This window comes from Ranitomeya variabilis, chromosome 3, assembly GCF_051348905.1.
Source record: "Ranitomeya variabilis isolate aRanVar5 chromosome 3, aRanVar5.hap1, whole genome shotgun sequence".
Classification (NCBI taxonomy): Eukaryota; Metazoa; Chordata; class Amphibia; order Anura; family Dendrobatidae; genus Ranitomeya; species Ranitomeya variabilis.
Window position 1 is genome coordinate 446,959,250 of NC_135234.1, and position 26,542 is coordinate 446,985,791.

A 26,542-nucleotide genomic window follows, 5' to 3' on the forward strand; every position below is an offset into this window, starting at 1 on the left:
TATGCAGCATCTATAGTAAAAGATAGAATGTTTAAAAATAATAAAAAAAATTAAAAAATGGTTATACTCACCCTCTGCAGACGGCCGATATCCTCAGCGGCGTCCGTTCCTAGATGGTGTGGTTCAGGACCTTCGATGACGTCGCGGTCACGTGAGCGGTCACATGACCGGTCTCGCGACGAATCACAAGACAGCGACGTCATCGCAGGTCCTGAACCACATCATCTATAGGAACCGAAGCGGCAGCATGCAGTGGTGAGAGGCGGGAACACTCCGGGGGCCATCGAAGGTGAGTATATCACTATTTTATACTTTAATTCTCTTTTTTTGACCAATTATATGGTGCCCAGTCCATGGAGGAGAGTCTCCTCTCCTCCACCCTGGGTACCAACCGCATATAATCTGCTTACTTCCCGCATGGTGTGCACAGCCCCGTGCGGGTAGTAAGCAGATCAATGCACTCCTAGGTGTGCGGAATCCCCGCAATTCCGCATTTTTAATGAACATGTTGCTTTTTTTTCCGCAATGCGATTTTTTTCGCGGAAAAAAATGCAACATTTGCACAAAAAATGCGGAATACACTGTAAATAATAGGAGGCATATGTTGGCATTTTTTTCGCGTTTTTATAGCGAAAAACGCGGAAAAAACGCGAAAAATACTGAACGTGTGCACATGGCCTTATACTGTGAGGAAGAGACCTATAATAAGTCTCAAAAGCTTGTCTTGGAACATAATTTTTTATTTTTGTTACCAATTAAAAGGTATCGTAACTACAAGATGATCTTATTTGTCCTACTGAGAGCAATATTTTTTTTCAACTAAATAACACTGTACCAAATCCTTTTTTTTTTTTTTTTTTTTTTAACAAGGAGTGAGACTTTGAATAAAACTAATTTTATTTTTTTTCCATAGAACGCATTGTCACCCTAAGATAGATATATATCTATCTCTATTTATTATGTATGTATATATATTATTTATGTATATACAGTGGCATGTAAAAGGGTGGGCACCCCTGCTCAAACTTTGTTATTGTGATCAGTTAAGCAAGTTGAAGATGAAATGATCTCTAAAAGGCCTACAGTTAAAGATGACACATTTTCTTTTTTATTTTAGGCAAAAAAATAAATATAATGTCATCTTTTATATTTGAACAATTACAAAAAGGAAAATGGGCTGATGCAAAAGTTTGGGCACCCTGCATGGTTCGTACCTAGTAACACCCCCTTTTTGCAAGTATCACAGCTTGCAAAACGCTTTTTGTAGCCAGCCAAGAGTCTTTCAATTCTTGTTTAAGAGGTACGGTAAAGTCTTCCAGTTCTGTGAGATTCCTGGTTCCTCTTGCATGCACCGGTATTTTGAGGTCTAGCCACAGATTTTCGATGATGATCAGATGAAGGGACTGTGAGGGCCATTGTAAAACCTTTAGGTTGAGCTTTTTGAGGTAGTCTGTTGTGGATTTTGATGTGTGTTTAGGATCATTATTCATTTGTAGAAGACATCCTTTTTTCAACTTTAGTTTTTATACAGATGGTGTTGTTTGCATCAAGAATTTGTTGACATTTCATTGAATCCTTTCTTCCCTCTACCTGTGAAATGCTCTCCTTGCCATTGGCTGCAACACAACCTCAACACATGATTGATCAACCCCAATGCTTAATGGTTGGCGAGATGTTCTTTTCCTGAAATTATGTGCCCTTTTTTCTCCTCACATACCTTTTGATCATTGTGGCCAAAGAGCTCTATTTTATCTTCATCGGTCTCCAGGACGTGTTTCTAAAATGTATCAGGCTTGTTTAGATGTTCTTTTTGTATACTTCTGACACTGGATTTTATGGTGAGGATGCAGGAGAGGTTTTCTTCTGACGACTCTTTCATGAAAGCCATATTTGTGCAGGTGTCTCTGGAGTTGTGGTACATTGTCCTACTGTTCAGATCTGCTAAATCTTTTTGAAGTCAAGTAGGGGTTCTGATTTAGCTCTCTTGCAATCCGACAAGCATCTCTCACTGAAATTTTGCTTGGTCTTCCAGACCTTATCCTGACATCCACGGTTCCTCTTAACTGCAATTTCTTAATTACTTTTTGAGCTGAGGAAAGCGCATTTTGAAAATGCTTTGTCATCTTCTTATAACCTTCTCCAGCTTTGTGGACCGCCAACATTTTCACTTTCAGAGTGCTAGGCAGCTGCTTAAAAGAACCCATGGCTGCTGTTTTTGGTCAAAGGTTAGAGTAGGCTGGATTTTCATAAAGCTGGGAGATTTGATATTTGCATCACCTGGTCTTTCCTAACGATGGTGGTGAACAAACCATAACCCAGACAGACTAATTAACTTTGACCAAGGTTTCAGACCTTATCTGAGCACACAAACCTCCAAGGGTGCCCAGACTTTTGCCTATTTGCCCATTTATCTTTTTTGTAATTTTTTAAATGTAAGCGATGGGGGGGGGGGGGTGTTTGTGTGTGTGTGTGTGTGTGTGTGTGTGTGTGTGTGTATGTTTAATATATACAGGGTGGTCCAAAAGTAGGTGGACAGTACATGTGTAATAGGGTTATGAAGGGGGAGATTTATCAAACATGGTGTAAAGTGAAACTGACTCAGTTGCCCTTAGCAACCAATCAGATTCCACTTTTCATTCTTCAGACTCTTTGGAAAATGAAAGGTGGAATCTGATTGGTTGCTAAGGACAACTGAGTCAGTTTCACAGATCCAGTTTTCACAGATAAATATCCCCCAAATCTGTTTTCTTTTCAGATAACCCATAATGGCAAATAATTAAATCCATTTTCTTTGATTTGTATTTAAAGAGTATTGGAAATCTCAAAATGCTGAAACAGTTAGCCCCAAAGAGACAAACCATTTACTGCATTCGTGACAAATTCGATGCCACTGGCTCAATCCTTAATGTGCCAAAAACTGGTCGACCCAAAACAGCCTGTACAGAAAATAATAAACAACTTGTTGCTGAAATATTTGTTCAGAGTCCAAAAAAGTCCACCAGAAGAGTCTCTTTAGAATTGGGAATTTCACAAGCTTCCATCATGCGAATCCTGAAATTTATTGGGTGGAAAGCTTATCGTCCACGTCTAATTCATGGTTTATTGGAGGATGATCCAGACAGGCGGCTGCAATTTAGTGAGATTATGCTCAACGAAATTGAAGAAAATCCAGTAATTTTAGATAACATTATGTGAAGTGATGAAGCTTCCTTCAAATTATCTGGCCATATTAACAGACATAATTTGTATTTACTGGTATAATAAGGACATGCATTTAACATTAGAGCAACAACTAAATGAGCCTGGTGTCAATGTTTGGGGTGGTAGTTCAAGTTTTTGTGTTTTTGGACCTTTTATTTTTTTATGGAACAGTCACAGGAGATAAGTATCTTGAAATTCTAATGAATCAAGTTGTTCCCCAGTTACAGCAACAGCCTAATTCAAATGACCTTTATTTCCAACAAGATGGGGCCCCTCCACATTATTCAAGAGTAGTCCGCGAGAGGTGTGGTTTGCACAGGAGCAGGAGCTGACCTGTGTTACAGGAGCTCCTGTAATTTCCCAGATCCAAGCAACTAAAAGCTACTAAAAGTGGATTATTTGGGTCCAAAAGCCTTCCTGAATATGCCTGGAACCGATCGCAAGAAGAATGGACCCATTCCGGGAAGGAGAAACACCCTTCCAGGACACAGAGGCATACGTGGCTCTGGAGGAGCGATCCCCTCACATGGAGGAAAATATGGCGGACCTGCCCCTTTGAAACCGACTCCCTGCCGGACCCCCGTGAAGCAGAGGACCTCTGGTACACAGCGGACCTCAGGGACTCAGACCGGCATTAAAGCTCCCCTCTCAGCGACGCTGTCACTGCTAAGTGGCAGCGGTAAGAAGCAGGGAGCTGCGGTGGAACCGGGCGCCGGGATGAAGCAGGCATCAGCTGTGAACAAAGGAGTGATTCATCCTCCGCCGGCGCCCGGTAAGCTGCAGCCGCTCAGCAAAGTCCAGGGGAGTAGATTAAACTGCAGCGCACAGGAATTCGTGCCGAAGTCTTTGACAGCCGCCGGGACCCGGAGCGACACAGAGTCTAAGACCGCATACCAGGGATCATTGAAAGGAGAGCCGCTCCCTGCTGGGGAAGCGGTGTCAGGATCGCGTCGGGGGAGCCTCTCACCGGAAGTACAGGAGGGAGCGCCGCAGCACATGGAGCGGAGTGAAGAGACGCTGAACCGAGGGGACTCGGTTAAAGAAGAAGATGGCGCAGCTAAGGGAGAGGACAATGCTACATCAGGAATTAAAAATGGAGAGGAACAAAGGATTACTGAGTGGGTAAGCAATGTCACATACCATCCCAATCCATATGAAAAATCTTTCCCATGTAATTACACCGCGGGGGGGTTTACTGGAATTACCAGCACTATTGGGAATTATGATATGCAATTAAACCATAACCCCATTGTAATAAGCCCCTCCTGCCATTACTACAGAGGCTCACAAAAAGGGAACTTTAAAGAAACATTACTAGATGAAAAACCTGAGGGTCTAAAGATTACAATGGACGACCCCAAGTCCAAAACGGAGTACTATGAATCCCTTTTTACTTCCCTTAATAGTTTCGTAGCTTCCAGGAAAAAGCAGGAGGGGGGAGAAGTAGAGGGCGTAATGACTGACTTATCCAGCAGCTCTAATGGATCCTTGGAGGGATCAAAGGGATCAGACTCAAAGGAGTCATATATGGATAGTGATGATTTGGTTCTTACTGGCTATGATACGGTTAATTTCTCCAGTTACTCTTCTTCTAATGAGGTTCCTTGTGAACCGTTTAAAAAGCCTGAAAAACGCAGATTAAAAAAGTCTTCCCCTGCATTAGTAAAATTGGATGGGATCCCAGCATCTGATGACGATCCAACCCGAGGGGTTTATGGTGTATCTTCTTAAGGCTTTTTTGACCACTATGAATATTTGTGGAGGGGATGTTATTTCTGACCCTAAACAATCATTTAACTCAAAGGCATCCCAAGCTTTCATAAAAAAGCTTTTTCAAGAGATAGTAACTTCCGTTGAATCAGTCACTAAGACAAACCCTCCTATTATATCTACCGGAATTTCTTTTGACCAAGACTCATCTGCACATAAATACGAACGCAATAAAAATCAACAGAATGTTTCCCAAACCATCTCTAAACCCTCAGATTCGTTGGAGAAGATTCAGGAAAAATGGATCAACTAGGCCAACTTTGAAGATTTCAGAAGGAAGAACAATATCAAAATTAGGGGCATACCAGAGACGATTCAGGCTTCCCAGTTGAAGAGCTATATAACATCAATGATTTCCAACTTACTTCCTAACTCTATCGAAGGCCCTCTGATAGAAAAAGCGGTTAGAATTCGCAGACCGCCTACTCTTTCCAAGGATTTGTCATGCGACGTGATTGTTACTTTTTACCCAAACTGGGTGAGGAACGCTCTCTTGGGTATTTCAAAGATTCCCAGATTCCTCTCATCTCCATATAAGCACCTGTCTTTTTTTAAGGATTTATCAAAAGTCACTTTACAAAACAGGAGAATTTTTTCTCATATTACTCGTTCATTACTCCGAGCTGGCCTCTCTTATACCTGGACTAAAACATCAACTCTCCGGGTGAGGCTTCCGTCAGGATTTGTTCATGTTTCCTCTCCGGACGAGGGTATTGAATTTTTAAAATGTACTGGAATCAAGCCCTCCGAAGCCGCTTTTAATTCTTCCTCTACAATTTGACAGACCTTGTTCTGGATTATTATGCAACAACTATTCAACGTTTAGTCATTTGACTAACTGAAACAATTTATTTCCACTTCAAAGTTTAAATTTATTATTATTTTTTTTTTACTTGTCAGTTTTTTGGATCAAAACCGAACTTTCCTCCACTAGGTCTTTGGAGTGTCGGGTGCACTCTCGGACTTGTTACAGGCATTATTTTTTTTTTATACGACTTTTTAATCTACTTTTGTCACGGACTACTAATTTAGTATACTAAGACTACTGAGCATTGTATATTTTAACTAGATATTGACGCTATTTTATAACCTACTTCTTTGTTCTACTCGTAAGCATTATGTATATATTGTTTTTTTCTTTTATTTTTTAAAGGAAAGGTGCCGCATTTTATTTTTTGTATTAAAAATAATTGTTTATATAAACAATTATTTTTCATACAAACTTCCTTTTTTTAACTTTAACATTTTTTTTATTATTAATTTTTTTTTAAGCCACTGGGCGCCGCCATTTTGCTTTGCAGGAGTGTAAGTGAAGCTGCACGTCACTTACACTCTGCATTTACGGCAGCCCAGGGCATAGAGATCTGCGGTCGGGAGCCGACTCTATACCTACCATTATAAGCTGCTCCCTGCTCTGGTCTGGCCACGCCCCCTGAGCCGTCCACAGCACGGCAGAGGCAGGAGACCAGCGCCATCCTTCCTGGAGCTCACACTGCAGCTGTGAGCTCCAGCTACCAGGATAATCGCAGGAGCCCTGCAGCTATAGGAGGAGGAGGAGAAGACCAAGGAGGGGAGGGAGAAGAAAGGACTCAGCAGGGAGCCGTAAGTATCAGTGGGGAGGGGGAGAGGGAATCTATTCCTATCCCTTGTGGTGCTGACTCTGAGCAGTGTATCTCCTCCCATGTGTGTTACTGTCTGCTGAGCTGTGTATCTAATCCTCTCCTGTGTGATACTGACTGAGCTGTGTATCTAATCCTCTCCTGTGTGAAAACTGACTGAGCTGTGTATCTAATCCTCTCCTGTGTGATACTGTCTGAGCTGTGTATCTAATCCTCTCCTGTGTAATACTGTCTGAGCTGTGTATCTAATCCTCTCCTGTGTGATACTGTCTGAGCTGTGTATCTAATCCTCTCCTGTGTGATAGTCTGCTGAGCCATGTATCTAATCCTATCCTGTGTGATACTGACTGCTGAGCCATGTATCTAATCCTTTCCTGTGTGATACTGTGCTGAGCTGTGTACCTAATCCTCTCCTGTGTGATACTGTCTGCTGAGCCATGCATCTAATCCTATCCTGTGTGATACTGTCTGCTGAGCCGTGTATCTAATCCTCTCCTGTGTGATACTGTCTGAGCTGTGTATCTAATCCTCTCCTGTGTGATAGTCTGCTGAGCCATGTATCTAATCCTATCCTGTGTGATACTGACTGCTGAGCCATGTATCTAATCCTTTCCTGTGTGATACTGTCTGCTGAGCCATGCATCTAATCCTACCCTGTGTGATACTGTGATGAGCCTTGTATCTAATCCTACCCTGTGTGATACTGTGCTGAGCCGTGTATCTAATCCTCTACTGTGGGATACTGTGTGCTGAGCCATGTATCTAATCCTATCCTGTGTGATACTGACTGAGCTGTGTATCTAATCCTCTCCTGTGTGATGCCGTCTGCTGAGCCATGTATCTAATCCTATCCTATGTGATACTGTGCTGAGCCTTGTATCTAATCCTATCCTGTATGATACTGTCTGAGCTGTGTATCTAATCCTCTCCTGTGTGATAGTCTGCTGAGCCATGTATCTAATCCTATCCTGTGTGATACTGACTGCTAAGCCATGTATCTAATCCTTTCCTGTGTGATACTCTGCTGAGCTGTGTATCTAATCCTCTCCTGTGTGATACTGTCTGCTGAGCCATGCATCTAATCCTACCCTGTGTGATACTGTGCTGAGCCTTGTATCTAATCCTACCCTGTGTGATACTGTGCTGAGCCGTGTATCTAATCCTCTACTGTGGGATACTGTGTGCTGAGCCATGTATCTAATCCTATCCTGTGTGATACTGACTGAGCTGTGTATCTAATCCTCTCCTGTGTGATGCCGTCTGCTGAGCCATGTATCTAATCCTATCCTATGTGATACTGTGCTGAGCCTTGTATCTAATCCTATCCTGTATGATACTGTCTGAGCTGTGTATCTAATCCTCTCCTGTGTGATAGTCTGCTGAGCCATGTATCTAATCCTATCCTGTGTGATACTGACTGCTGAGCCATGTATCTAATCCTTTCCTGTGTGATACTGTGCTGAGCTGTGTATCTAATCCTCTCCTATGCAGTCCTCTCCCCCGTTATGTGTGATCTATATGGCGGCGTTCTGTGAGAAGTATATGGCGGTACTATGTGATGTATATGGTGGTATTATGTGTGATCTATATGGCGATATGTGAGAACACTGGTGGTATTATGTGAGATCTATATGGCGGTATTATGTGTGCTCTATATGGCGGTATTATGTGAGATCTATTTGGCGGTATGCTCTATATGGCGGTATTATGTGTGCTCTATATGGCGGTATTATGTGTGCTCTATATGGCGGTATTGTGTGCTCTATATGGCGGTATTATGTGTGCTCTATATGGCGGTATTATGTGTGCTCTATATGGCGGTACTATGTGTGCTCTATATGGCGGTATTATGTGTGCTCTATATGGCGGTATTATGTGTGCTCTATATGGCGGTATTATGTGTGCTCTATATGGCGGTATTATGTGCGCTCTATATGGCGGTATTGTGTGCTCTATATGGCGGTATTGTGTGCTCTATATGGCGGTATTGTGTGCTCTATATGGCGGTATTATGTGTGCTCTATATGGCGGTATTGTGTGCTCTATATGGCAGTATTATGTGAGATCTATATGGCGTCGTTATGTGAGAAGTATATGGCGGTACTATGTGATGTATATGGCGGTATTATGTTTGATATATATGGCGGTATAATGTTTGATATATATGGCGGTATTATATGAGATCTATATGGCGGTATGCTCTATATGGCGGTATTATGTGTGCTCTATATGGCGGTATTATGTGTGCTCTATATGGCGGTATTGTGTGCTCTATATGGCAGTATTATGTGAGATCTATATGTCGTCGTTATGTGAGAAGTATATGGCGGTACTATGTGATGTATATGGCGGTATTATGTGTGATCTATATGGCGGTATTATGTGAGATCTATATGGCGGTATGCTCTATATGGCTGTATTATGTGTGCTCTATATGGCGGTATTATGTGTGCTCTATATGGCGGTATTATGTGTGCTCTATATGGCGGTATTGTGTGCTCTATATGGCGGTATTATGTGTGCTCTATATGGCGGTATTATGTGAGATCTATATGGCGTCGTTATGTGAGAAGTATATGGCGGTACTATGTGATGTATATGGCGGTATTATGTTTGATATATATGGCGGTATTATGTGTGATCTATATGGCGATATGTGAGAACGCTGGTGGTATTATGTGAGATCTATATGACGGTATTGTGTGAAGTATATTGTGGTATTGTGTGCTCTGTATTGTGTGCTCTGTATTGTGTGCTCTATATGGCGGTATTATGTGTGCTCTATATGGCGGTATTATGTGAGATCTATATGGCGGTATGCTCTATATGGCGGTGTTATGTGTGCTCTATATGGCGGTATTATGTGTGCTCTATATGGCGGTATTATGTGAGAACACTCTGGCGTCGTTATTTGCGATGGTATTATGTGAGAACTATAGGACAGTATTATGTGTGCTCTATACGGCGGTATTATGAGTGATCTATATGGCGGTATTATGTGAGAACACTATGGAAGTATTATCTGCAGAAAGGGGACCAAATCTAGGGTGGTTCCGGTTGAGCAGCTGCACGTGGGTCTGGGGTAATAGAGGGGGCAGCATGACCTCCAGTTAGGTGCCTTCAGGGGAGGGCTGGTAAGGCAGCTGAAGAGAGGGGTCTCGTGTTTATCGTTACTATATGGCTACATTTCCTTTCCAGCATCACCCCGGACTGCGCCTGTCACCTCGCTTTCACACATCGCCAGGACAGGATCTGAGGAGGGGAATGGGGTCTTTGCATGCAAAGCCTGGATCAGAACAGGCCATCAATCAGCAGAAATGTTTCCTGGATTTCTGAGGAGACGGTCCATCCATGTGTATAAAAGACAGCGCTCTATGTACAACCCCTGGCTGCTCTGCGCACCAAACAGGGTGCCCCCCATAGACCAGCACACTGCTCTCCTGAAATACTCTGTGCTGCTGTCACCCTGCTCCCTCCACCATATATCTCCCAGAATCCTTGCTGCCTGCCATCTTCGGTGACTGTCTACTTGTCAGAATAACTTTGCAGTCACCAACAAAATGGCTGCACACTGTGTTCCTGAATCCTCTCATCCCCTAGCAAACACCTAGAAGGGAAGGAGAGGAGACATCACACACGTCAGCAGACTCAGCCCATAATTACTGCAGTGCAGTAATGTGAGCTAGTTGTACACTAGGTTTTTGTCAAATTTCATTAGCTGCTCCCCCTAGTGTTTAAAAGTGGAAATGCCAAACCTTTTAAAATTATTTTTCATATTTTACTAAATTAAAAACAAATGATAATATTTTTTAAGAAAATGTAAACATTAATTCTTTACATTTTTTCAATCGCTGGAAAAAAAATTTTTTTGATGGCACCTTCCCTTTAAGCTTAGGCTATTCTATATTCGACATGTGTACCGTTATTTTCACTGCTAGGCCTAGCTTTTAAGCAACATCTTACCTTGCTAAAATTTATAGCTACTTCATATAATGCTAGAATAATTATTACTTGTTTTTCTCTTTTTTTGGTAAGTTTCATATGTGTAGTATATTTAAGCAACTATACTTTGGTCTGTTTTCGAATGCCTGTTTTTCAAACCCCACTGCGTGTGGGGTTTTCTTTCCCTTTATTTCCCTTTCCCCATTCCTTTTCCCTTTCTCCCCTTATCCCATATTGTAAAATTGTCAAAATGTTTAATAAAAATATTTGGAAAAAAAAAAAAAAAAAAGAGTAGTCCGCGAGTATCTTGATGAAACATTTCCTAATAAATGGATTGCCTAAAGAGGCCCACTTGATTGGCCGGCACGTTCACCAGACTTGACCCCAATGGATTTTTCTTTTGGGGAGTACTCAAGGACAAAGTTTATAGTCAAAAACCAAAAAGTGTCAGTGATTTGAAAAATTACATAAGAGATGCATTTCAAGAAATTATTACCCAAAGAGACTTGTGCAAAAATGTTTGTTGAAGCGTAAAAGGCTGTGCAAATTGTGATGGAAAACAGTTTGAGCACCTGCGTTGATAAAATTTAAGGGCTTTTGTAGTATTGTGCAGAATAAAATTTAATTGTCAATGTTATGCTTGTGTTAGTAAATATAATTTTATATGTAAATTTAAATAAATGTTATTATTTTCTGTCCACCTACTTTTGGTCCACCCTGTACATACAGTAATTTTGACCAGGGGTGCCCAAACTTTGACATGCCACTGTAAATATCTATTTATAGATACTTTACGCATTATGTATATGGAACAAAAACGCAGCAAATACGCAATCATTTTTACACCTGCATTTTTATAGTCGTTTTTTACTGGTTTAATTGAAGTCAATGAGTAAAAAAAAAACATGAAACAATTGACATGTTGCAGATTGAATCTGCACTAAGGTTATGTGCACATGTAGTAAAAGAGGTGCAGAATTTTCTGCACAAAATCCGCATATCCTGGGAGAATCCGCAGCCGCGGTTTTTATGCTGATTTTGTGCGTTTTTTATGCGGAATTGATGCGGATTTTCTGCGGTTTTTGCCACTGCGGAATTTTAACATGGAGGGGTGCAGAAACGCTGCAGATTCGCACAAAAGAAGTGACATGCACTTCTTTGAAATCCGAAGCAATTCCGCATTGATTTTTCCGCACCATCTGCTTTTTTTCCCCCATTGAATAACATTGTACTGTACATCACAGTGCGGATCTGCAGCATTTCTGCGCGGAAAAATCCGCTGCAGATCCGCAGCAAATCCGCATCGTGTGCACATAGCCTTAATCTGTAAGTCACAAATCAGCATAGTGTGCATGAGACTTCAGGATTCTCATTCACTTTGCTGGCTTCAGGAAACCCTTCAGGTTTGACACAAATCCACACAGAAAAAAACGCAATGTGTGCACACAGCCAAAGAAACGAGACTCATTTTATAGAATTTTTTTCACAATATTTTTTAAAGTGAAGACAGTGTAAAAATGCATACAATTTACAGCATCCCATCAGCATGTTTTTCTTCAAGTTTTTCAGTTTGATAATTTGGTGTGTAGTGCAAGAATGAGCTAATATGTAGTTTAAAACTGGAGGTAAAATGGTATGTGCCATTCATGTGCCACATTTGTGATAACTTCTACAACACATTACATCTGTAAAATACACATGGCCTCACTGCTTGTCCTGATACTTGACCAGAAACAGTCTATCTCTGCCTTTCATCTTATTTTCCAAACTGTGCAAGTATTTTAGGCGCTCATAGCAAGTGAATAAATCTGCTACATAGAGGTGATCTGAACATCGCCTCTATGTAGCGGAGCCGATCTGGTTGTGGCAGCTTGTAGGGTTTTTTTTATTTTTATTTTTTTAACAAAGTTTGGAATTTTTTTTCACCACTTAGCTAAAAAGAACCTAGACATGTTTAATGTCTATGAACTCGTAATGACCTGTAGAATCTTTATGGCAGGTCAGTCAGCACTTTTCAAGTGGGATTGCACTTTTTTTTGCAATTTCACCGCACTTGGAATTTTTTTCCCGTTTTTCTAGTACACAACATGATAAAACCAATGGTAGCGTTCAAAATACAACCCTTCCCGCAAAAAAACAAACCCTTATATGGCCATATTGATAGAAAAATAAAAAAGTGATGGCTCTAGGAAGGGGAGCAAAAAATGAAAACCGAAAAAAGCTCCGGGGGTTAATTGATAAAAATAAACTATTAATCACGTAAACCATCATCACTTCAACTTGTTAAAGCATTCATACTTTGTAGCATTTTTTTCAAAATGTTTACACAGGACAATATAATTTAAAACTGTATCCTAGTGAAAGGTTTTGCACCTTTGTAAATTCCTAAAAAAAATACCGTATACTAATTCCTCATTTGTCTTTGCAATTATTGCTATTTTAAGCATTCACCCAAAGACAAACGGATTGCTACACTCCAGGTTTTTACATAGAAACGTGAAATAAAACAGATTTCTATGCATATTAATGTGTTTTTTTTGTCTTTCAGCATCTTTCTTACTGCTATCCTTGGCCTGCCTGAAGCCCTAATTCCTGTTCAGCTTCTCTGGGTTAACTTGGTCACTGATGGTTTACCTGCAACTGCTCTGGGATTTAACCCACCTGACCTTGACATCATGGACAAGCAACCTCGTAATCCTCGAGAACCACTTATCAGTGGATGGTTGTTTTTCAGATACCTGGCCATTGGAGGTATTTTCTCAAAACACTCTTATCTTTCTCAGAACACTTTCTGCCCACCCATACAATGAGAGCAACTTGTATGGCGCTGTTTCCCATGCATGCGCTATGCACGCGCACAGTTATGCAAACCCTTTCTGGCCTAATGTGGGCAATGTCTGCATTGATCTTCTGTGCAGGCGCCGGCGAGTCTTCTACTGAGCTGTGACTCACCACACCTGCGCAGAAGATAAATGCAGACATTGCCCATAGGAGGGCGGACAGGGTTTTTGTAACCACACGCAGGCATAGCGCATGCATGGGATTACATCACCGAACAGGTCAGTGGGAGGGGGGTACCATTATAATGAAGTCAGGAGGCAGTGATTTCTTTCAGGCACTGCACGCCCCAGAGCCTGGAAGAAATCATTAACATACAACATTATAAATTAATTTCTCAAGATCTACACCGTAGCTGAGGCATACAGGTTTTAATCATTCTATTACCTGTATCCCCATAGTAATAGGTCAAAATTGTCCAGGGGATGACCTATTCCTTTTAACCCTTTTCCGACTTCGGGCATAATAGTACACCGATGTTGGACACCCACATCTTTTCCGGCACATGTTGGCTGTTTTCAACAGCTGCCATATGCCGCTAACAGCCTCGGGTGGAAGCGTGATCCACCCGTGTCTGTTAACCCATTAAATGATGCTGTCAAACTCTTACAGCGGCATTTAACAATGGCTTCTTGCAAGCGTGCTGGAAATCCCGCCCATCAGTGCCCATGTCATATGACCGCTGGTTGCCGATGGTTTGCCATGACAACCAGAGGTCTCCAGCAGACCTCTATGGTTGTCATTGCCGGATTGCTATGAGTGCCGCCTGTGGTCGGCGATTAAAGCAAGTCAGCAATTCTGCTACATACAGGCGATCTGATCATTGCCTGTATGTAGCAGAGTTGATCGGGTTATGGCAGCTTCTAGTCTCCCATGGAGACTATTGAAGCATGACAAAAGTAAAAAAAAAAAAAAAGTTTTAAAAAATATAAAAGTTCAAATCACCCCCCTTTTGCCCCATTCAAAATAAAACAATAAAAAAAAAATCAAACATACACATGTTTGGTATTGCCGCGTTCACAATTGCCCGATCTATCAACATAAAAAAGAATTAACCTGATCGCTACACTGCGTAGCGAGAAAGTAAAAATGCCAGAATTACGTTTTTTTGGTCACCGCAACATTGCATTAAAATGTAAAAACGGACAATCAAAGTATTGTATCTGCACCAAAATTGCATCTTTAAAAACGTCAGCTCGGCACGCAAAAAATAAGACCTCACCCAACCCGAGATCACGAAAAATGGAGACGCGATGGATATCTGAAAATGGCGCAATTTTTATTTTTTTTAACAAACTTTGGAATTTTTTCACCACTTAGATAAATAAGAACCTTGACATGTTTGGTGTCTATGAACTCGTAATGACCTGGAGAATCATAATGGTCAGCAATAAGTGAACATAGTAAAAAAGCCAAACAAAAAACAATTGTGGAATTGCACTTTTGTTTTGCAATTTCACCTCACTTGAAATTTTTTTCCCGTTTTCCAGTACATGATATGTTAAATTCAATGGAGTCGTTCAAAAGTACAACTCGTCACGTAAAAAAAACCCTCACATTACCTTACTGACCGAAAAATAAAAAAGTTATGGCTCCGGGAAGAAGGGGAGCAAAAAACGCAAAATGAAAATACCTCCGGTCATGAAGGGCTTAATGATTTGAAATAACCATTCCAAGCCTAAAAGGGAAGATAAAGGTTGAGACAGACAGAGAAAGAAAACTAAGATTCTGATTAATGGAGGTACCATATGGTGTGAAACCAAGAGATTTTGGAATTAAATTGAGGGTGGGTACTTGAGCAGGCAGAAAAGTGCAGAAACTATATACTTTGTAGCAGGACCATACTAGGGATAGGCTCAGAAAGTAGCATGAAATGTGATGGTGTCGGGGAATAAATCAGTTTGGACACAATCCTTTCCAGAAAAGATGTTTTCAGGTGGGTTTTAAAGTGGCTTATGCCTTTTTGTCCTTTGTTGACCTAAAAATTCTTGTTTGAGCAAGTGTTTGGTTGGTAGTTTAATGTATGGACACCTTTGCAATGTGTAAACTTATTAGAATAGTTATTATGATGTACAAAAGGAAGTGAGCAAAAATACTAATTATCTGCAATTATCTACACATTCATAATATCCACTAATGCGCTTTCTTTTCTCGCCACAGTCTATGTTGGCTTTGCCACTGTAGGTGCTGCAACATGGTGGTTCTTGTATGATGAAGATGGACCACAGATCACATTCTATCAGCTGGTGAGTTTAATCATCCCCCAAGCCTGTTCTCCCCTTTCGTGACCAGGCCAAATGTTACAGTTCTGACAAGTGTCTCTTTAGGAGGTAAAAACTCTGGAACACTTGAATGGACCCTGCTGATTCTGAGATTGTTTTTTTCATGACATATTGTACTCCATGTTAGTGGTAGCATTTCTTCAATATGACTTGCGTTTATTTGTGGGAAAAAAAGCTGAAATTTGGCGAAATCTTAGCAGTTTTAAAACTTATTTTTTGCCCTTAAATCAGAGATATGTCACACAAAATAGTTAGTAAGTAACTTTTCCCATATGTCTACTTTACATCAGCACAATTTTTGAAACAGAATTTTTTTTTTGTTAGAAAATTGTAAGCCTTAAAAGTTTACCAGCGATTTTTCAACAATTTTTTTTTTTTTAGGGACCACATCACATTTGAAGTGGCTTTGGGGGGTCTATATGACCGAAAATATCCAAAAGTTACACCGTTTTAAAATGTGCAACCCTGAAGGTGCTCAAAAACACATTCAAGAAGTTTGTTATCCCTTCAGGTGCTTCACAGGAATTGTTAGAACATGGAAGGAAAAAATGAACATTTAACTTTTTCACAAAAAAAGACCCACATTTTTTATTTTTGCAATGATAACAGGAAAAAATAAACAACAAAATTTGTTGTGCAATTTCTCCTGAGCATGCCTATACACTATATGTGGAGGAACACTGTTTTGGCGCATGGCACGGCTGGAAAGGGAAAGAGCACCATTTGACTTTTTAAATACAAAATTTGCTGGGATAAGTAGCAGACGTCATGTTGCATTTGGAGAGCCCCTGATGTGCCTAAACAGTGGAACCCCTCCCCCAAAGTGACACCATTTTGGAAACTAGACCCCTCAGGGAAATTATCTAGATGTGTGCTGAGCACTTTAACCCCCAGGTCCTTCACAGAGGTTTATAACATAACATAGAGCTGTGAAATTAAAAAAAAGCATATTTTTTTCCAACAAAAATGTTATTTTAGCCCCCAATTTTTTTTATTTTCACAAGGGTAACAAGAGAAAATGGACCAAAAAGTTTGTTGTGCGATTTCTCCCGAGTATGCTGATACCCCATATATGGTTGAAAACTACTTTTAAGGCATAGTACAAAGCTCAGAAGGGAAGAAGCACCATATTGGAGTTCAGATTTTGCTCAACAGTTTTGAGGGTGCCATGTCACATTGACAAAAGACCCTGAGGTGCCAGAACAGTAGAACCAACCATAAGATACACTATTTTACAAACTACACCTCTCAATTAATGTATCTAGGGGTGCAGTGATCATATTGACATTACAGATGGGTCATTATTTTTTACTACCAAAATGTTTTATTTCCAGGTTTTACTTTTTTTACACTGGGCAATAGGTAAAAATGGCACCAAAATTTGTCCAACAATTTCTCCTAAATGTAGAAATACCCTATATATGGCTATACAGTACTACTGCTTAGTCAAACGGTGAGACTCTAGAGGGATGGAGTACTATTTATCTAGGCGCTCTCTGCTGAGCACTTACTTTGGGGTTTCCATCTAAATCTCTGGGTGACGTGATTCAGATGAAACCCCCGAGGGATCCATTCACTATAATGAGACAGCAGAGTTAGGCCGGTGTCACACGTGTGTGTGCAATGCGAGAAACTCGCACTAGTCTCTCGCATCAATACCCGGCACTCTGGACCATAGCGTGCGGCTGCATGTATTTGTATGCAGCTGAACGCTCTGGTCTCGAGTGCCGGTGGCAGTGACTGGTATTGATGCGAGAGACTCGTGCGAGTTTCTCGCATTGCACTCGCAAGTGTGACCCCCGGCCTTACTGTGGATTCCTTGTGGCCTCTGTTCAGAGGTGCACTGTGGTGCACCACGTTTTTGCGCACTCCTAAAAAAGACTGTCAACACCAGATCACAGGCCAGACAGTGTACACAGTGTCCCCATCTGCCTCATTATAGGGAATCTTCAGCCTGGAGTTCCGTCTTAATCACATATTTCAGAGATTTACATGGAAACCCCAGTGCAAGCTCCCAGCGCAAGATAAATGTGAGCCGAGTCTTACTGTAATCTTTGGGATGCAGAAAGACCAAATAACAGTAGGTGAAGAGTTAATTTTATTTGTTTTTTATGCCGTTCCTCGAGCAGTATAAGTTGTTAGACCACTTTATACATCAGGTGCGGTATAAGTGATTAGACAACTTTATACTTTGGGTGCGATTACAGCCACACCAGATTTATGTTGGGTTTTTATGTTTGGCTGCTGTCGCATACTAAAAGACACTTTTTTAATTTTTTTTTTTTTGCAAAAACTAGTGTTTGCATCACCATATTTTGAAAGCTGTAATTTTTCCATAGTTCGGATGACAGTCATGTGATGGATTTTTTTGCGGTACGAGTTGACGTTTTTATTGGTACCATTTCCGGACACATGCGATCTTTTGATCGCTTTCTATTCTGATTTTTGGGAGGTAAAGTGAACAAAAGCCAGCAATTCAGGAATTTTTTGTTTTTTTGTCTTTCCGCGTGTGGTAAAATTGATAAGGCAGCTTGATTCTGTGGGTCAGTATGGTTGCAGCAATACCACATTTATTTATTTTTTTATGTTTTGGAGCTTTTATACAATAAAAACTATTTTACAGAAAAAATAATTAATACTTTTTGCATCACTATAACTTTTTCCGCTATTGGAGCTATATGGCAGTTTGTCTTTTGTGGGAATAGATGACGTTTTCAGCAATATCATTTTTGCTTACATCTTTTTGATTGCATTTTATTCCACTTTTTTTTAAAGCATAGTTTTTTGACTCGTGTTTTTGTTGTTTTTTTTTGTGGCGCTAACTAAAGGGGTTAACTAGTGGGAGAGTTTTATAGGTCGGTTCGTTCCGGATGCGGTGATATCAAATGTGTTCCCCTTTTTTTATAAGTAAATAGTAACAGTACATATATAACAAAGGGTACCTAGTTAACAGTATTGGCAACTAATGGTAGGCAATGGTAGGTAAGAAATATAAGAACATGGAATAATACCCTCCCGCTCACTACACCAGCACACACATAAATGACATCTTGATGTATGGTGTTTTTCGGGATTGGTCAAAATTAAGCTAAAGGATGTAGGGTGAATGGTAGAAAAAAAGCGAAAGAATTCAACTTATAATTCATCATTTGGATTCAACTGTTGTGGTGCACCATGCTGAGGCCAGTGTTTTGTCTCATCGGCCTGTTTTGTATCAGAACCTTTTAATAATGTGTTAGAAAATATATTACCGACTATATGCCTTTAATGAAGCAGAACTAATGTTTGAGTTATTATGCTGTTTAACTAATTTACTAATATAAATCAATGTCTTATGATGTTTGCTACATAACCATATTCCCAGATCATATTAAAATTCCAATACTGCATAGTAATGTGTCTATTTTAATATGATTTTGATGCAAAACTATAATTTTTCATAAACCAGAAATGACATAAACCAGTTTTACGAACTTATAAAACTACCGTACCTTTTTCTTAATTATGTTACTTTGTTACAGAGACATTTTATGAAATGTACACCTGACAATGCTTTGTTTGAAGACATTGACTGTGAAGTGTTTGAGTCCCGCTATCCCACAACAATGGCTCTTTCAGTGCTAGTAACAATTGAGATGTGCAATGCGCTCAACAGGTAGGTAGACTTAAAAGGTAGAGATAATGTGTTTCTCTAGTTTTTGTATTTTTAAAGATCTTTCTGCAATTTTGAACTGAAAGTAAACTTTATAGAACTTAATGTTCCCATAGAGGGAATTAATTAGAGAGTAATAAAACTTTTAATTTTATTTATTCATCCTTAAAGTATTTCAAAGTTATGAATTTGTGTAATCTACATTGCCATTATTACCTTAGTTTGCTTCTTTTTCTACCTAACAGTGTGTGTTAGTGCTGTTTTAATTCCCAGATCATGCTCTTTTAACCCCTTAAAGATCTGGGAATTTTTAGTTTTTTTGGTAAAAATGACCTAGCTACATGACTCTGTCAGTAATGTTACGACGATACCAAACCTGTCCAGTTTTTTTCATTATTTTAGTGGTGAAAGGAACTTCTAAAATTTTGTATTTGAAGAAAAAAAAATACACTATTGCCATATACAGTGAAATAGTGGTTTTCCTATCACGGTCTTCCTGTGGCTGAACTTCACAGACTGAGCCATATGGCAGTTATGGCGACCTTCAACAGGCACCAAGTTGCCACGATAACTCATCATTTAAATGCCACTGTCAGAGATTGACAGTAGCACTTAAAATGTCAAATTGTAGCAATCGGAGCTTGCTCCAGTCGCTGCAGTTGCAGGCAGATTTGGCCTATACGGTATGCACAATGTTTAGGCACTTTTTATTTTTGATGATTTTATTATTTAACAGCTGCCATGCTGTCGGTCAAGCAAAAATATTAATGAACCTGAATATTTAATGAAGTAAAATTGAGGTTTTGTCTGTCTTAGGAGAATCTTTGTGTGCATAATTATTGGCAGCTATTAGTGTGCTGAATTACTTTTCAACTTAATGAAAAGCGTAAATTTTCCCATCTCAATTGTTTTTCATCCTTAAAATGAGAATGAGAATGATAACCAAACAACTCAAAATATACACAATTAGATTTGACATTTAAAAAATATTATTTTAAGTAAATAACGGAGATGGGGAACCAAGCTATATACAACGTGGGCAGTGTTATATACAATGTGGCTGGGCAATATACTACGTGGGCAGTGTTATATACTACGTGGGCAGTGTTATATACTACGTGGGCAGTGTTATATACTACGTGAGCAGTGTTATATACTACGTGGGCAGTGTTATATACTACGTGGGCAGTGTTATATACTACGTGGGCAGTGTTATATACTACGTGAGCAGTGTTATATACTACGTGGGCAGTGTTATATACTACGTGAGCAGTGTTATATACTACGTGGGCAGTGTTATATACTACATGGCTGTGCTATATACTACGTGGGCAGTGTTATATACTACGTGGGCAGTGTTATATACTACGTGGGCAGTGTTATATACTACGTGGGCAGTGTTATATACTACGTGGGCAGTGTTATAGACTACATGGCTGTGCTATATACTACGTGGCTGTCTGTGTTACGTGGCTTCTGCTATATCCTATGTGGCTGATATATATATATATATATATATATATATATATATATATATATATATATATATATATATATATATATATATACACACATACACACACACACACACACACACACACACACACACACACACACACACACACACACACACACACACACACATACATACATATACATACGGTACATATTCTAGAATACCCGATGCGTTAGAATCAGGCCTCCATCTAGTAATATATATGCATGCTCGGGCAATCTGTATAAACCAAAGTTATAAATGTTATTAATCAAAGATTTTTTTTTTTTGATTTGCACACTAGTTTTATATTAAGAAAATCACAAATAGATGTAATCCTTCCAATTCTTTCCATTAAATGATCCCCTGATGAGAAGGTAATCACAAAGTGTCCTGCTGCTAGAACTCATAGGAATTTGCAGGGAGACTGGCAGCAAATTCTCAGATCAGGTTTTCCATTTATAGTCAATGGTCATCTACGTGACCTCCTGATGATAGCACAGCGTTGCTGACAGAAGATGAACTGGCTCAGCACTTACCTCGCAATGTTGGCACTTAACTCAAGCAATCAGCAGGGATCACCGCAGTTGGACTGTAGCGATAGAACATGAGAAGCATATGCTAGTGATTTACCACCATTGTTTATTGTAGAACCAGATCTTTGAGAGTGCCTTCGCACTCAGGGCTCGATTTGCGATTTACTGAAATCACTTTTAATTTTTTTTGCGTTATTGTATTTACATAGATTGAAAGACCTAGGTTGAACTTGATGGACCTTTATCCACCAATTGTACAGTTTATCAGTAATTTAACTATAATCCATAATGTTGTGTATTGAGGAAATAATCCAGCCCTTTCCTAAAAGCTGTTATAGAGTCTACCGTTACTACCTCTTGTGGTGGTAGGGCTTTCTACAGTCTGAGTTCTCAAACTAAAGAACCCTTCCCTACTTAACTTAATCACCTTTCTTCCTCCCGTAATGAGTGCCCCATGGTCCTTAGTATGGTCTTTGGAAGGAATAAGTCATGTACAAGTCCTTTTTAGTGACTACACATATATTTACACATGTAAATGAGATCTCCACTGAGGCATCTTTTTTCTAAGCTAAACAAGCCCAGCTTTTCCAACCTCTCCTCATATGAGAGGCCTTCCATTCCTTTTAATAATCTAGTTGCCCGCCTTTGAACTTATTACAATTTCTGAATATCTTTTTTAAAATATGGAGCCCAAAACTGGATCCCGTATTCCTAGATGTGGCCTCACCAGTGATTTTTAAAGCAGTAACAATATGTTGGGATCACAGTATTTTATCTTTTTAAACACCCTGAAATCTTATTTGCTTTTGCGACTGCTGCTTGACATTGAGTGCTGCTCCGCTCAGCTTACTTGTAAGGAGAATACTCAAGTCAGTCAGAAATTAATATCCTACTTAGTTTGGTGTCGTCAGCAAAGACTGACACTTTACTCTCAATCCCATCCACAAGGTCATTAATAAAGAGGTTAATAAGAATCGGTCCTAGCACAAATCCCTGCGGTCCCCACTGCTGACTATTTCCCATTTAGAGAACGTATCGTTTGACAACTTTGTTTCCTGTCATTTAGCCAATTCCTTACCCATCTGCATATACTGTAGTTTCCCCCAGTCCCTGCTTCTGTAGCTTCAGTATAAGGCTGTTATGTGGCACAGTATCAAATCCCTTTGCAAAGTCCAGATAAATCACCTCAACCGCATTATCAACATCCAGATTTGCACTCAACTCTCCATAGAAACCCAACTTGTTGGTTAGACAAAATGTACCCAAAATGTGCCAAGTTGAAAACCCCTTCAGAAATCTTGTAGAGGGGGGTTACTTTAGTGCGTTGTGCTAAAAAAAAATGCAACATTTGGAGAAAGTTTCATTTTGGGACTGTCTTAAACATCTGGCTAAGCAAGTGTCGAAGGAAAAAAAAAAAAAAAGACTTAAAGGGAACCTGTCACCCGTTTTTTCAATATGCGCTAAAAATAGCTTTAAATAGGGCCTGAGCTGTGCTTTATAACTGTCTTTATTGTCCCCTGATTCCCCACCTTTGCTTCCAAAATACCTTAGTAAAGTCGCCGTTTTCGCCTGTAAATCATGGCGGTCTGCTCAAATGGGCGTTGTGAATTCGCTGTTTCTCCCCCACCTCTTGCTTTTCCCTAAGTAATTTCTTCCCGGCGTTTGCTTAGTGTTTCGCGCCTGCGCAGTAAAGTCTAATGTCGCGCCTGCGCATTATGCTTTGCCCAACTGTGGGCATAGCATACAGCTCGTCTCTGCGCATGCGCGGCTCTTCTCTGTAACCTGTGTGCCCCGGAAGTCTGGCTATGCAAATGGTGTTGTCCTGGATGCCGGTAAAATTTCCCCATCCAGAACTTCTTGCGTAAGTTTTGTAGATAAGCAACTTACGCAAGAAGTTCTGGATGGGGAAATTTTACCGGCATCCAGGACAACACCATTTGCATAGCCAGACTTCCGGGGCACACAGGTTACAGAGAAGAGCCGCGCATGCGCAGAGACAAGCTGTATGTTATGCCCACAGTTGGGCAAAGCATAATGCGCAGGCGCGACATTAGACTTAACTGCGCAGGCGCGAAACACTACACAAACGTCGGGAAGAAATTACTTAGGGAAAAGCAAGAGGTGGGGGAGAAACAGCGAATTCACAACGCCCATTTGACCAGACCGCCGTGATTGGCAGGCGAAAACGGTGACTTTACTAAGGTATTTTGGCAGCAAAGGTGGGGAATCAGGGGACAATAAAGACAGTTATAAAGCACAGCTCAGGCCCTATTTAAAGCTATTTTTAGCTCATTGAAAAAACGGGGTGACAGGTTCCCTTTAAGAGATGCAACTTAAAAACGCCGCAACACATATAGAGAGTATGGGGCAAATATTAGAGCCAATAACCAGGGGCATATTACTCAGAAAACTGGCCCTAGTTCACCATTGCTTTTTCTCCAGTGTTTTAGAAACAATCTTTTCTTTTTGCATCCTTTTATCAAGCTTTTTGTGGTCTTTTTTGTAGTAGATATTAACTGGCAGTCAATAAGGAATGATGTAACACAATACCAACATTATTTTGTAGCTTTGTGTTTGTGTGTTTACAGGGTTTTTGTAATTCAGCATGCTCGAAGTATGACATTTTTTTTTCTTTCCTGATGTTTTATTTCATAGCCTTTTATATAGGAAAAATGACTAAAAAAAGCTATGTCAAAACTGTGTGACCGCGCAAAGGTCACAACCAAAATTTCTTAAAGGTACCATATTTAAGGTTTACGTAAATAAAAATGTTATGTTGCATGTCTTAAAGGGAATGTTTCATCAACAAATGACTTATTGATTGAATTCAAGTTTCATGCTAAACCTTTTTAAAGAATTTTTGGTGATTCGCCTATTTTTTTATTTTTTTAAATATTCCATGTTACTATAATTAAAGCCTTATAGTAGGTTGTTCTGTAACAATGGCATTTCATCAGTCATCTCATTATCATTGAAGGCAGCATTGTAATGAAAGGTAGCATCTCCGTTATATAGATGGCAGCAGACTACACAGGATGACCTCATTTACAGTAGGTGATAGACTCCGCTCATCCCCTTTACCCACTGTCCAATGATCTTTGGACAGATTAAAGAGCATGTGTACAAAACTATCCCATAGAAGTCAATGATCATCACCAGCTTATTGCTTCTATGGCCCATGTAGCTGCCATAAAGCATATCTCTAAATTTTGTTCAGCAGCTCAAGAGAATAGCCACCTAATTTGTGAAAAATTATATTTTTTATGTTTTAAAGGGTTTGCTCATGAAGGGCAAATAGAATGCCTGTTTTAGTTTTTATCCTAATTCATGTAACAAGTTTCTTTAAAGGTTGATATGGACTCACTTTTAGGATTCCTGCTTCCAGTAAGTATCACTAGAGTTGTAGCCCTCTTCCTTTCTGAAGGGATTATTTAGCATATTTAATTTCCCATTGGAGAATTGAATGGCCTATAAGTCACCTTATGCCATCTTAGTACTCTCCACAAGGAGGGACTTTAACCCTTAGACTCGCATATTCAGGAGCTCACTGCTTCCCTGAATCCTGGCTCCCTGCTTGCCGGGGTACAGTGTACTGTCCACCTGAAAACTTGACAGTTTGGACCAGTGATGTGGTTGTGCTCCTGCCCAAACTGTGCGCTCTCCAATGCTACAAGTAGAGACAGTTTTTCTTCTGCAGCATTGGTGATGCCACTAAAGCTAGCAGATCAAGTGCTCTAGTGATGCCGGCCAGCTTTAGAGGTTTTATAAAAAAAAATAAAAAAACTCGTAAGCACTGTGCATGCTGGTCCATAAATGCTAGATTGTAGTGGTGGCCGAAACCTGAAAAACAATAACATAAAAATCTCCCCATTCTAAAGAACTGACAGGATTTTTAATAGCAAGCAGAGTGTAAAGTTCTTGTTTTTGCAATTTTTTTGTGTGATTTCAAGATTAATCCTTTGACGCCCCCCAAAAATATGGCTCATTTGTTCTTTCATCATGTTTGTGAACTAAATAATGTTTACTAAATGGATGATACTATGTATTTTAGAACCCCAGGTTGTTTTGGAAGCCTACTTGTTTTTTTTATTTATGTGCAATTCTTTGTATTTTCTACTTTGTATTGTGTTTTTTTTCACATTTTGTGATGTCTTTTTCATATTTACAGCTTGTCTGAAAATCAGTCATTATTAAGAATGCCACCTTGGCTCAACATCTGGCTTCTCTGCGCCATAGTAATGTCCATGGCTCTACATTTCCTTATACTGTACGTGAAGCCGATGCCGGTAAGTACAGAAATATCTTAGAAATGTTCAATTTATGGTAAAATTCTTATACATCGCTGGAGATTTTTGTAAATTTAAGCCAATAGAAGCTACTTCTGGAACATTGCCTGTTTATTTGCAGTACGCCATTTTTCCTTTGGTATTATATTTAAAATGTTTGTTTTATATTTGAAGCTAATTTTTCAAGTAACTCCTCTGAGCTGCACTCAGTGGTTGGTAGTTATGAAGATCTCATTGCCGGTGATTCTGCTAGATGAAGGACTCAAATATATCTCTCGGCATCACTTGGATGGTAAGTGCTTCATATGGGTCTTAAAGCGTAAGTCCTGGTATAAATTATATCTTTCTATTTACAGGTTTCAATGAACGTTGAGCTAAGTTGGGAAAATGTATGCTTGAACTTAATGAATACAGAAACTTGACAAAGTAGTGATTCTTCTTAACAATGCCTTAAAAGTGTACTCCTTATCAGTGACCAGTAGTTCACACATAAGAAAGATAATCGATATGTATATGAAGTGGTCTGCTTTGCGTACTGCAAGGGCCTTATTGAATCCAATAAAAAAAAAAATGTTGGGACTTGGTCAGTCAACTGTTGGCTACTCCAGAATCTTTCAGGACTTCTGAATCGAAACCTTGGGTGAAATTAACCTATGCTTAAAGGAAATCTGTCACCTCATTTTGGCCCTATAAACTGCGGCCACCGGCATCAGGGGCTTATCTACAGCATTCTGTAATGCTGTAGGTAAGCCCCCAATGTAACCTGAAAGATAAGAAAAACAAGTTAGTTTATACTCACCCAGGGGCGGTCGTGGTCCAGGTCCAGTGCCTCCCATCTTCATGCGATGACGTCCTCTTCTTTGCTTCCTGTCGCGGCTCCTGCGTAGGCGTACTTTATGTGCCCTGTTGAGGGCAGCATAA

The 26,542-nt window shown here is 39.9% G+C and overlaps 1 protein-coding gene across 2 annotated transcripts in view; it reads left to right on the plus strand.

The window, feature by feature from the left end:
- The window catches only part of ATP2A3 (ATPase sarcoplasmic/endoplasmic reticulum Ca2+ transporting 3), a 324,456-nt gene that overhangs the window by 255,475 nt on the left and 42,439 nt on the right, over positions 1 to 26,542 (plus strand). For both annotated transcript variants that reach the window (XM_077296494.1, XM_077296493.1), the window contains exons 16-20: positions 13,081 to 13,283; positions 15,531 to 15,616; positions 19,174 to 19,307; positions 25,504 to 25,621; positions 25,796 to 25,913. In XM_077296494.1, coding sequence (XP_077152609.1) covers positions 13,081 to 13,283; positions 15,531 to 15,616; positions 19,174 to 19,307; positions 25,504 to 25,621; positions 25,796 to 25,913 — 659 coding nt within the window. The remainder of the gene's footprint in view (positions 1 to 13,080; positions 13,284 to 15,530; positions 15,617 to 19,173; positions 19,308 to 25,503; positions 25,622 to 25,795; positions 25,914 to 26,542) is intronic.